The sequence below is a fragment of the Phocoena sinus genome, chromosome 19 (genome assembly GCF_008692025.1).
Source record: "Phocoena sinus isolate mPhoSin1 chromosome 19, mPhoSin1.pri, whole genome shotgun sequence".
NCBI classification, from domain to species: domain Eukaryota; kingdom Metazoa; phylum Chordata; class Mammalia; order Artiodactyla; family Phocoenidae; genus Phocoena; species Phocoena sinus.
In genome coordinates, this window is record NC_045781.1 from 45,348,560 (window position 1) to 45,362,009 (window position 13,450).

The 13,450-nt window shown below is 38.2% G+C and overlaps 1 protein-coding gene across 1 annotated transcript in view; it reads left to right on the forward strand.

Moving 5' to 3' along the window:
* The window catches only part of HYDIN (HYDIN axonemal central pair apparatus protein), a 433,731-nt gene that overhangs the window by 121,845 nt on the left and 298,436 nt on the right, over window positions 1-13,450 (forward strand). Inside the window, exon 8 of the mRNA XM_032613277.1 lies at window positions 6,270-6,394. Coding sequence (XP_032469168.1) covers window positions 6,270-6,394 — 125 coding nt within the window. The remainder of the gene's footprint in view (window positions 1-6,269; window positions 6,395-13,450) is intronic.

Here is a 13,450-nt window from a genome sequence, read left to right on the forward strand (position 1 = left end):
TCGTTTCAATCCTGCATGAAGTTCTCTGAGCTTCTGGGATCTGTCATTTTTGGAAAACATCGGCCATTATCCCTTCAAATATTTCTTTTCTCCATCCTCTCTCACCATTTCTTCTGCTTGTAGGAATGTTCTGTCTGCCACAGGTGACATACTCTGCACATGTCTTGTCTTCTTTAGGGGCAGGGGATTGTCCATTTTTGTTTGCCCTGCAATCTCAGCTCTCTAATGGGTTTGAGAAAAATTGTGATTTTGTTGTTTATCTGGTTTGTTGTTGTTGTTGTTAGGGTAAAAGAAACACTCTTTTCAGCTCTCTACATCCTGGGTGGAAGCAGGACTCTGACCCACTTTAGATAAATCAACCGTCAGAGGCAAAGGAAAAATTCTTTTGAAAATCAGTGTCTCCTGACATTGTCAAAGTGCTTATAAAGGCTTCTTTTGTCATTTCGTGGTGAGACTCATATTTTGATTGAAGGGAAGAGAGCAGGTTGTTCAACGGGCTCACCATGACTTAGAAAGAACCAATCTCTTTCGGTTAAAAAAAAAAAAAAGAACTTTCATAACCACCATCCATAATACACATTAAAAACTTCCTGTGACATTGGTATTGTTCCAATGAAAAAGAGAGTCCACCTAAGGTGGAAGAACAAGCACAGGCAGCACATCTTCCTGAACTGTTTGGCTGAATCTTAAAAACTTCACATAATTGGCAATACATTCATGTAAAGTGAAACAAAATCACAGATTTAATAGTGTGAAGTTGCGGGAAAAGATCTAAAACTTTTATATACATGTAACTGTGAATGTGAATCATCTTTTCCTAATGTAGAAACACTTCTAAGGTAAAATGGTGAGCTAACTCAAGGACTAGCCAGCAATCATAATGACATTAGAAACTCTAGTCCAACATTCCCAGTTTACAGATGAAAGAAGGAAGGTCTGAGAAGGTAAATGACTTAGCCAAGTTCCCCCAGTAAGTTAATAGCAAAACTTGGATTAAAACAAACATGGGCCACTTCTGGCCTTGTTTACCTCAAGATCCATTCCTTGCCCTTCCCAGGCTTTGCTCAGTATCTATGTTGGGCTGTGTTAGCCCCTCTAGCTTCCACGACCTGCTGGATTCCACCTGGGTTTGACCAGTGGGGGGCACTAGAAGGAGGTTGGAGAGTAGGAAGAAGTCAGAGTATTTCTCTTCCTCCCTGTCTAACTTCAGTAGAGTCCCCAGCAAGCAGCTGTATCTCCCTTGTGGTTCTAGCTCCTGTCAGACAGACCTGCTATGGTTCCAACTTCTGCCAGGTCCCCAGGATCTGCTCATACTTCCTCCTCTCCTTTGGTCTCCAGCCCAGTGGTGGAAATGGCTTACTGCTATTACCAATCCCTGAGCTATCTCACCATCTTAAGTTGGGCTTTTCATAGCTTTCATCTTCTGTGTAACCAAGTCTTTCAATTAAATTTCCTGTTTATTTTTGTTTTCCTGTTTAGACTCTGCACAAAATGGTACTTTTATGCACAAAATGGTTCTTTCCACAAAATGCATGTATTCCAACCATGATGTCAATTCTGTGAGCTACCCCAAATCCTTCCAATAAATCCCTTTTCTGTCTAAGTTAGCCAGAATTGGTTTCTATTGTTTGCAACTGAAAACCCTAACGACTACAATGAGAAAGAATGCAGTTGAATTTGTGGTCACATTTTATTGAATCAGAATGTCTGGGGGGATTCCCTGATGAGTATCCATTCTGAAAAGTGCACAGGTGATTGTGTTGCCCAGCCAGGGCTGAGGACCGCTCTTTCATTGACAACCTGATTGTCAATAGACATAGTGGAGCAGTATATGTAGTTTGAGAATTTGGAGTCAAAAACATAGGGTCTCTACTCTTGGTCTTGCTGCTTTTATAGGCATTATACAGTTAGAAATAATATCTCACAGGAAATTGTTTAAAAAACAAATCATATTCTTTTCATTGAAATAATGATTTAATTAATGGTAAAGTTTATAAGTGGTCAGGTTCATATAAATTATAAAACTTTATGTGTCTGTTGCTCCCATTAGAATATGATCTCAAATGCAAGGATTGTATCTCTTTTCATTTGTATGTCCCCAGCATCTAGCAAATTGTCTAGAATAAATAAGTGCTTAATAAATGTTTATAGGATGCCTAACCAACAATATATCACAACAGCAGAGCTACAACTGTAAACCTCTACAATAATTTAAAATAAAAAATCATGCTCCAAGTACTATAAAAGAGGCATAGTGTTTTTTTACACTAATAAAAGGAGCCTCAGTGTGCTATAAAGTATACAAAGAACATAAACAATTACTCTTCAACTTTATTACAGATTTGACCTAAAACTCGAGTAGGTACCAGAATAACTTTGACTATTAAAGTAGGATTAATTTTGGAAGGTGAAGTAGAAAGAATTAAGGAGCACTTTCAAAATCTAAAATCTCAATTTAGGAATCAGTTAATAAGAAAGATTATCTGAAGGAAAAATACTAATTTTATATCCAGTGTTTAATATAATAGAACCAGTATTTAGTCTTCTGCTAAAATATTGAATCATTTGAATGGAATAGTTTTAGTTCTTAAGAGCAGTTCATAGTGGATTGAACAAAAACTCAAAATCTTTCTTGTGGCTCATGATTTTACACAAACCCGAGTTCCCTCCCTAATCAAGTATTCAGTATTAATGAGGATGTGATATCGAAACCAGACATTCTGGTAGACAGAGGCAGCTTTATACCCTGGAGGAACAGCACCTTTTACCTCTCTGTAAGATCATTTTCTGGTACTTGGTATTCTCTAGCCTTTTCAGCCTGTCTGCCTCTAGTAAAATGAATACAAAATCAAATTATAGACAATGTTTAAGCACCAGAACTTAACACACTCTATCCAAGTAATGTCTAACTTATAGAGAAAGCTTAGGCGGCTCTAAGTAGCAGTGGCTATCCCAGGTGATTTTCTAACCACTGAAGAAGTTTAGTGTAATATAAACCCAACAATTAGCACAAAAGGGAAGAACCTGTTACCACTGTATGGAATTAGGATTTCTGGAGGTCCTAAGAAGAGTCCCTTTGTCCATAGAAAATTAGCTTATGTTCTATAATGTAATACTATCCAATTCATTTCTAAACTGTTATTTTGCTACTAAGAAATGTTTGAGAAAAAAAATGAAAGCACAGTGTAGGGAGAAAAATATTAGAAACTGGGGAAGCGGAGGTAGAAGAGAATGTTACAATGTTGTTCCCAAAGCCAGGAAACTGGGGCCAGTTCTCAATTCTTCAGATTCTTCCTGAGGCCATAAGGAAGGAAAGAACTTTAAAGATGCTGAGACTCACCTTCATCTCGCATCAAGCAGAGATTCTTGTGATACCAAAAGTCTGCTCCTTTTCTGTTCCGCCGCGTTGTTATAAAGATTAAATAAAGATTAGAGATATTTTAAATTTCCCTTTAAAAGTTGATTATAATTCAATTTAACAACCTCTTTTGAGAGGCTCCTGTGAGTACAGAGCTATGCATGGGGTAGTGAGAGACACAAAGATAAATCTAACCAGGTGGCTTCCACATTGAGGGATGGTTTGGGGAGACAGAAAAAACTTGAAGGCAGGCTTCCATCCCTGCTCTACCACTACCTAGTTGGGTAGCTTTGGGCCAGTTGCCTGCCCTTTTAGAGCATCTGCTTTCTCGTATCTAAAATGCAAATAACAAGACCTACTTTCTCAAGATTTTGTGAGGATTAAAAGAATTGACATATGTAAAGTGCCTACTGTAGTACCCAGCATAGAGTATGTGCTAATGAAATTTTGTTTGCTTTCTCTTTCCTTTCATCTCAAGAGTCTCTAGCTATTGGGAGAGACAGGCATGAAAACTTATTATTGTACAAGGTGAGCTAATGTAAGAAGTAAAAATAAAGTTATAGCCTCTGAGAGGAAGGAGACATTATTAATAAGAGAGAATCAGGAAAGATTCTATTTAAAAGGTAACTTTGAGTCTAGGCTATGTTGGGTGACTTTGGAAGGAGTATGACATGGAAATGGTGAATGTTCCTATCTGACCCAAGCAGTTCCGGAACTATGTAGGGGGCACTGTCTGGTTGGAAGGAAGAGTAGGTGCAGTGCTGGGGAAGGTTATGGGTGTAGAGACTAAAGCCCTCCCATTCCGTCCCACCCCAGTCTGACATGGAAGGTGACAGGTGTATAATGTATTTGGACAGATGTATCTGTTTAATGAGAAGGCCAAAACTAGTTGGGAGTAGATTGTGTGGGACCTCAAATGTCGAGGACTTTGAACTTTATTACATAAGTTATGGGGGCCACTGAAGGTGTTTGAACAAGAGATTGATGTGTTATATCCTGTGTGTGATTTTTTACAATGTCTCTAGAGCAGTGTGAAGGATTGAGAGGAGGATGATAAAAACCTGAATACCCAAGATCATCCTCTGGCTGCCAATGAGTGAGATAACAATAAAGATAATAATAAACATTTGTTTAGCATTTCCTCCATGCCAGACATTATTCTACGCCTTTACCTCTATCAACTCCTTTAATTCTCACTACAACCCTGTGAAATGGGTGCTGTCTTTATCCTCATTTTACAGTTGAGGAAACTGAATGTTCAGTGACTTACCCAAGCTCATGGCTGATCTGGGTTTTGAACTTATTCAGTTGGCTCCTGGCTAGTAACTACTACCTCATGGTGCCCCTACTACAGTGCCTGGAGTTCATTGGAGGTTCGGTGCTGAAGGTATGGGAAAAGGACAGACAAAGGAATGGGAAAGTAGTGAAAGGAGAGGGCAATCCAAATAGAGGGCACCAGAGAAAATAAACAAGTGCCCGTGGTAGGAAGCACTCGAGGTCCTGCAGTGATAATTTCAGGTACCACCAAGTGCTACCCATGCTGTAAGCTCCGTACCCTCATAGAAGAAAGGTTAGGTTTTCTGAAATTAAGTTCATTATCTAAGGGAAGGTTTAAGGACTGAAGACTAAAAACAGTTGCGATAGAAGTAAATAATCAGAAACAGCTTAGCCTGCCAGATACATTGTCCAACACATTACTTTGAAAAACTGGCAATTTAAAGAAGTGAAATGGACCATGAAAATAATTAAAAGGGCTGGGTTTCCTGTTTAGAAGGAAGAGCTCTGTAAGTTACTTAAGGTACTTCATGATCAGATCCAGCTTCTCTCTTACTCTTCCTTTCCAGGACAATTAAAGTCAACTGTTTCCTGTTCCCAGATCCACCCTACCTCCCCATAAGGTCTGCATGGCCAAATTCTATTTTCAAGACACAGATGTCCCCAGTTTGCCTTTCCAAATGCTCTCCACCCTTCCCCAGCTTACTCTCACCCAGGAGGCTAACCTATATGGCAGAGGTCATTAGACTCCCCATGCCTTTGGCTTCTGGTTGGGTTCAGCCAGTGGGAGTCCCAGCAGGCAATCAGGCAAAGGATGTGAGGTCAAGGCACTTTTCCCCCTAGTGTCCTATGTGTGAGGTCTCCTGGGCTGACTGTCTCTCTTAACTAAAGCCCTTTGAGCCTCATAAGGTAGCCTTCTCTTATGACTCTGGTGGGTTTCAAAACCACTCCTCCTTGGCTCTTTGGGCCTAGAGGTGGTAACAGTTCTACTGGTAACAACCCTGGGCAATTGCATCGTCTCTTGCAGTTTCCCTACACCCCTTCCCCCCTTTTAAAAAGACCCCTTGTTAGACTGCCCTCCCCTTATCCTCATGTGATTGTGTGATCACTTTACTTTTGAGACTCTGGTATGTTTTTCCGTCATAAAACCCTCTCTTCACTGAACTCTCGCAAAACTTGATTTTTATCCCTTTGAAGGTACTGTTCTTTTGCAAATTACAGTATTTGCGTACATGTTATAAGTCTGTCCTTTACTGGAATCACTCAGTGAATGTTAAAAGAAAGGCTAAATGGCAAGGATACAAACAAGCATATTATGCATCATTTAAGTTTTTCTTACATTTGTTGTTCTATTACTGTTATTTTAACATTAATACTAAAGTTCTTTCACATTAACGGGAAAGTATACTTATGAATCACTGAATTGTGGTGTCGGGTCTGTGTTGTCTGCAGAACTGGAACTCATGTCTCCTCTCTCCTTCCCCCTCACACTAGTCGGGAATGTGTTCTTTTTTTTTTAATTGGAGTATAATTGCTTTACAATGTTGCATTAGTTTCTGCTGTACAAGGAAGTGAATCAGCTATATGTGTACATATAGGAATGTGTTCTGATGATGTGTCTCCATGTGTCTTGCAGGCCCTTCTCTGTAGAGCCATCTGTTGGAACTCTTAATGTAGGAGAGTCCATGCAACTAGAAGTGGATTTTGAGCCACAAACCGTGGGCAATCACAGCGAAAAACTTATTGTGTATTACGACACAGGTATGTGTTATTCTTTGTTAAAAGTTCTACATTTTAAGAAAGGTCAGATGGAAAACATGATGAGGCAAAACAGGAAATGGTTATTTTGGCTGCGTTAGAGTAAGCTAAGACCCACAAGGTAAAGAACTAAAGACTGATGCCTCCAGCAGAAATGATGCTGAGCCACGTATAAATCCCACCTACCAGTTTCTCCTGTGCTTGAAAGCCTGAGAAATATAGGGTTCAGAAAGAACGGAAGAAACCCATACCCAGAAGTTACACTGGTAGATTGAGGTTATTTATATGTAAGTGGAAACTTGAAGGTAACGTAATAACACGTGGGTTTTCCAGTTACTGCTGCATTAGTCTAACATATAAAAGATACAAACCCGAGTTCAGAATGTTCTCGTGTGTGTCCTCTAACTGGATGTAAGATCCGGTTACTTTAATCCTTAGAATATACAAATGTCTTACTTAAATCTAGGACTTTGTTTATTGCTGCTAGCATTTTCTTGAAGGCCCCACTCAGGATAGTAATGAAAATTCACTTACTGTTTTTGCAAATATTTAATCTGTGGTCATGTAGACTGCACGTACATTATGCAAGTCTCTGAAGTTGGTTTTCAAATTAATATTTATTACTACTATTTATTATTTCATGATTTTTCTCATTTCCTTCTCACTTCTTTTTTACCCATTTGTGTTGATTGACCCAGATTGTCTGCATCAGAAGGGCACTGTAGGGAGAAAACAGAAGTGCACAGTCAGAGAAAAAGCAACAAATGATACCTAGGTCATAGTTCAGCGCTGCTGACTTTGTGGATGCTTATCTGAGCAGGATCAGTCAAGGCCTTGCATAATAAGGACGTGTGGTTAAGTGGTCCTGGCTCCACACTGCCCAGCATAACAACAATTCATAATCAGTGGCACAGTCTATATTTATCTTTTAGTGTTGTCCACAGTTCACTGGCTGCTAGTAAGAAAAACCTAACCTGGACTAGCTTAAGCAAAAGGGGGAAGTTTTGACCCATGTAACCCAACAGTGGAAGATTAAGAGCACAGTACATAACCCACCAGGGATGTCAGTTTTTCAAAGTAGTGCCATTTTACACTCCCACCAGCAAAGCTTGGGAGTTCCAGTTGCTTCACACCCTCGCCTACCCATAGTGTTGTATTGTTCATTTTAGGTATACTGGATGTATGAAGTGATGTCTTCTGGTGGTTTTAATTTTTATTTCTCTAATGATTAATGATGTTCAGCACCTTTTCATGTATCTTTTAAAATTAAGTGTTGAAGTCTTTTGCTCATTTTTGAGTTGTTTTTCCTTTTGTCATTAATTTGTAAGAGTACTTAACAACTTGTTATTCTGAATACTAGTCATTTGTCAAGTATATGTGTTGTTAATTTTCTCTACCAGTCTGTAGATTGCCTTTTCATTTCCTTAATGATATTTCTTGATGAGCTGACATTTTAAATTTTTATGAAATCTGTATTATCATGATTTTAAATGCAATAACTTTTAAAAATTTATTTATTTTTGGCTGTGTTGGGTCTTCGTTGCTCCATGTGGGCTTTCTCTAGTTGCGGCGAGCAGGGGCAGGCTTCTCATTGCAGTGGCTTCTCTTGTTGCGGAGCACGGGCTCTAGGCACATGAACTTCAGTAGTTGTGGCGTGCGGGCTCAGTAGTTGTGGCGCACAGGCTTAGTTGCCCCACGGCATGTGGGATCTTCCCGGACCAGGGCTCAAACCCGTGTCCACTGCATTGGCAGGTGGATTCTTAACCACTGTGTCACCAGGGAAGCCCTTTTTTCTTTCAAGATTAACGCTTTTGCCTTCTTGCTAAGAAATCTTTGCCTTTTCCAAGATCATGAATATGTTCTCCTGTGTTTACTTTTAGAAGGGGAGTAGTTTTAGCTGCTAGTTTAAGTTAATGATTTGTCTTTGATTTCATTTTTGCATGTGTGTCAGGTGCGGACCATGTTTCTTTTTTTTTTCTCCATGTGGGTTATTGGCTCGTCTCCATTCTATTGTCTTATTCTGGAATTCCAACTACTTTATTATTCTATTACTTACTCTACTATTAGTCTGTTATTTATTACTTTTAATCTCTATTTTATGTTTTCCATTTTTTTGTAGACTTCTCTGGATACTTTCTTCCTATCTATTGTCCCATTCAATAATTCCCTCTTCAGCGAAGACTCACCTGCTGAGTTTTAATTTTTCAATTATTATAATTATTTTAATTTCTGAAAGTTTTATTTGGTTCTCGTCAAATCTGATTGCTGTCTACTCTTTTATTTTTCATGTTTCCCTTTTATTTCTTAAATATATTAAACATAGTTATATTGTGTATGTGGTAATTCAAACATACTAAGTCTGCTCATCTATTTATTTATTTTGCTGTTTGTTGTTTCTTATGGTTTTTCAATCATGGTATCTGTAGAGGAGGAAAAATGTCTTTTTCCTCTACCCATTTAGGTTTTTAAGATGGGGCCCCTGTAACAAAAGACAGATTAACAAGAGAAGAACATAAAAATTTATTTAATGTAAGTTTTACATGATATGGGAGGCTTCATAAGGAAATGAAGATCTGAAGAAGTAGTAAAATCTGAATTCCTTTATGCTGGTTCGATGAATGATGGAGAGTTGTGGGAAAACGTGACAGGACAATAAAATGACATGAGCTAAGAGTAGCAAACTGGGAGAAACAGTAAGGCCTGTTTATTCAGGCTCCTCTTGATGTCCCTCTATATTTCAAGATACGCATGCTTCTTTCTACCTGGTCTTGGAGGGCACCTCTCACATGGGGGATCTGTGACCTGCTTCAGGAGAAGTTAAGAAAATCCCTCTTGCACCTGCCATTTCTTATGTTCCTTCAGCTTGAAATATTTAATATGCCAAGGTGCCGTATTTTGTGGTAGTGTGTTCTGAACCCCATCATTATCTTATGCCTCTTTGTGTTTTGTAGCTTCTGGATTTAGCATCGTTACTTTGGGCAGGCCCTGGACTTTATGTCCTGTCCTAGGCACCCAATGCAATAGTTAAAACAGAAGTTCAAGGGTTAACAAAGTCCACTAGGGCAAAAGACAACCTTGGCACTAGATTATTTCCTGGTATTCTTCACTTTGCTTTAATGTCCTTATTTTCCTATCAGGTTAGTGATCAGTTTTAAAGTAGTTTGAAAAATGTTTTATTGAGTATTTTAGTTATTTCAATCTCCAGTTTAATGGGCTACTTAAAGCTGCTTTTAATGTATGTCTTTTTTCACATTATTCAGCAATACTTATGCAGTAGTTCATCCTTTCCCACTAGTTTTCAATCCTTTGTGTATATCATAAATACAGTTTATCCCTGCATGTAGCTAGGTTTTATTTAATTTCTCTCAGCAGCAGTTTTCTGGGTATAAGTCTTGAACATTTTGATTAGATTTATTCCTATATATTCATTCATGTTTGAGGATCCTGTAAGTGATTCTTCTGTTACTTTTTAAATTGAGGTACGATTTAGATATAAGATGCACAGATCTTAAATGTACAGTTTGGGGCTTCCCTGGTGGCGCAGTGGTTGAGAGTCCGCCTGCCGATGCAGGGGACACGGGTTCGTGCCCCGGTCCGGGAGGGTCCCACATGCCGCGGAGCGGCTGGGCCCGTGAGCCATGGCCGCTGAGCGTGTGCGTCCGGAGCCTGTGCTCCACTACAGGAGAGGCCACAACAGTGAGAGGCCCGCGTACCGCAAAAAAAAAAAAAAAAAAAAAAATGTACAGTTTGATTCATTTTGACAAATGTAAATGCCTGTGTAACACATTCAAGATATAAAACATCTGTCACCTCACAAAGTTCCCTCATGCCCCTTTCCAGTCAATCCCTCCATCCGCCATCCCAGAGATTCTGATTTCTATCATCTTATATTAGTTTTGCTTATTCTTGGACTTCAGATAAATGTACTCATACAGTATATACTCTTTTGAGTCTGGCTTCTTTCATTCAACATAATGTTTTTGAGATTTATTCATATTGTTGTGTGTATTGGCAATTCCCTTTTTACTCCTGAGCAGTATTCCACTGTTTGGTTATACATAGGTTATCCATTCTTCTGTTAATGTAACTGAATTGTTTGAAGTTTTGGGCTATTATGAATAAAGCTTTAATAACCATTATTGTACAAGTCGTGTGTGTGTGTGTGTTTGTGTGTACATATGCATTTATTTCTCTCGGGTAAATATTTGGGAGTAGAATTGCTGGATCATAGAGTAGTTATATGCTTAACTTTATAAGAAACTTCCAAAAAGTTTTCTAAAGTGGTTGAAGCATTTTACATTCCCGCCAGCAATGTTTAAGGGTTCGTTACTCCACATCCTCACCAGCTCTTGGTCATGTGTTTTTTTAAAAATTGAATTGACTTACAATATTAATATTAGTTTCGGGTGTACAACATAGTGATTTGATATTTTTATGTATTGCAAAATGATCACCACGGTAAGTCAGGTGACCATCTGTCACCATACAAAGTTATTACAATATTATTGACTATATTCACTATGTTGTACATTAATCCCTGTGACATTGGCTTTTTTATTTTTATTTTTTAAAATAATTTTTATTGGAATATAGTTGTCTTACAATGTTGTGTTAGTTCCTGCTATGTATAGTGAATCAGCTATACGTATACATATGGTATATGTATACATATGCTCTACGTATACATATATCCCCTCTTTTTTGGATTTCCTTCCCATTTAGGTCACCACAGAGCACTGAGTAGAGTTCCCTGTGCTCTACAGTAGGTTCTCATTAGTTATCTATTTTATACATAGTAGTGTGTATATGTCAATCCCATTCTCCCAATTCATCCCCCCTTCCCCCCCCCATATCCATACGTCCATTCTCACGTCTGTGTCTCTATTTCTGTTTTGCAAATAAGTTCATCTGTATCGTTTTTCTGGATTCCATATATAAGCGATATTATACGATATTTGTTTTTCTCTTTCTGACTTACTTGACTCTGTATGACAGACTCTAGGTCCATCCACATCTGTACAAATGACCCAATTTCGTTCCTTTTTATGGCTAAGTAATAGTCCGTTGTATATATATACCACATCTTTATCCGTTCATCTGTTGATGGACATTTAGTTTGCTTCTATGTCCTGGCTATTATAAATAGTACTGCAATGAACATAGGGTACATGTGTCTTTTTGAATTACATTTTTTTCAGGGTATATGCCCAGTAGTGGGATTGCTGGGTCATATGGTAGTTTTATTTTTCGTTTTTTAAGGAACCTCCATACTGTTCTCCATAGTGGCTGTATCAATTTGCATTCCCACCAGCTGTGCAGGAGGGTTCCCTTTTCTCCACACCCTCTCTAGCATTTATTGTTTGTAGATATTTTGATGATGGCCATTCTGACCAGTGTGAGATGATACCTTATCGTAGTTTTGATTTGCATTTCTCTAATAATTAGTGATGTCGAGTATCTTTTCATGTGTTTGTTGGCCATCTGTATATCTTCTTTGGAGAAATGTCTATTTAGTTCTTCCACCCATTTTTTGGTTGGGTTGTTTGTTTTTTTGATACTGAGCTGCATGAGCTGTGACATTGACTTTATAGCTGGAGGTTTGTACCTTTTAATCCTCTGTCCCTATTTTACCCATCTGTCCCCTCCCCTCTGGCAACCACCAGTTTGTTCTCTGTATCTTTGAGTCTATTTCTGTTCTGTTGTGTTTGTTCATTTGTTTTGTTTTAATTTGAGTCATTCTAGTGGAAGTGAAGTGGTATCTCTTCTGGTTTAAATTTGCATTTCCCTAATGACTTGTAATATCGAGTAACTTTTCATGTGCTTCTATTTTTATCTTCTACCCTCAGGTGTGTATTAAGGTTTTTGCCCAATCTTTATTGGGTTATTTATCATTTTGTTATTGGCCTGTAGTTTTTGTATATTCTCCCTACAAGTCTTTCAGAAATTATTATTGTTAATATTTTCTCACAATCAGTGGATTATCTTTCTAATTTCTTAACAGGGTCTTTTCATTAGCAAAGTAATTTAATTTTGATGAAATACAGTTTATCATTTTTTCCTTTTATAACTAGTGTGTTTTTTTCTAATTTTATTTTTTAAGTTTTTGTGAATGTATCAAAATACTGAATTTTGTATGTTGATCATTTATCTACAGAGCTTGATAAATTTACTTATTAGCTCATGATTTATCTGTAGATGATATTAGATTTTGTTTATATACAATCAGTCATCTGCAAATAATCATAGTTTTCTTCTTTTTAAATTTTTAGCCTTTTGTTTCTTATTATTTCTTGCATAGGCTAGGCCTTCAGTACAGTGATCAATGGAAATGATGATAGTGAGTGAACATCCTTTTCTTTTTTCTTTTTTTTTTTTTTGCGGTACGCTGGCTTCTCACCGCTGCGGCCTCTCCCGCCGCAGAGCACAGGCTCCGGACACGCAGGCCCAGCGGTCACGGCCCACGGGCGCAGCCGCTCCGCGGCACGTGGGATCCCCCCCAGACTGGGGCATGAACCCGCGTCCCCCACATCAGCAGGCAGACCCTCAACCACTGCACCACCAGGGGAGCCCAAAACAAACATCCTTTTCTTGTTCTCAGTCTCAGAGGAGAAGTGCTCAGTGTTTCATGAATTAGTATGATGACTTTAGTGGATACTCTTTATCAGATTAAGTGAATTCCCTTCTATCTCTAGATTTCTAAGACTTTCAATCTTGAATGTGTTTTGAATTTTATCAATTACTTCTGCTTTTGTTGAGATGATTATGTATTATTTCACTTTTATTCTTCTAATGCACAGATTGAATTTCAAATACTAAATCCCTGCTATATTCTGGGGTAAATGTAAGTTTTAGCCATTATCATTTTAATAAATCCCTGGATTAGATTTGCTAATATTTTCTTTGAAAGTTTGGCATCCAAATTCATGAGAAAGATTGGCCTGCCTGTAATTTTGTTTTCATGAAATGCCTTTGTCTTTGGTCTGAAAAAACAAATTGGTCTCATAAAACAAGTTGAGAGTTATTCTCTTTTAAAACTCTCTCTGGAAAAATTTTTTTAAG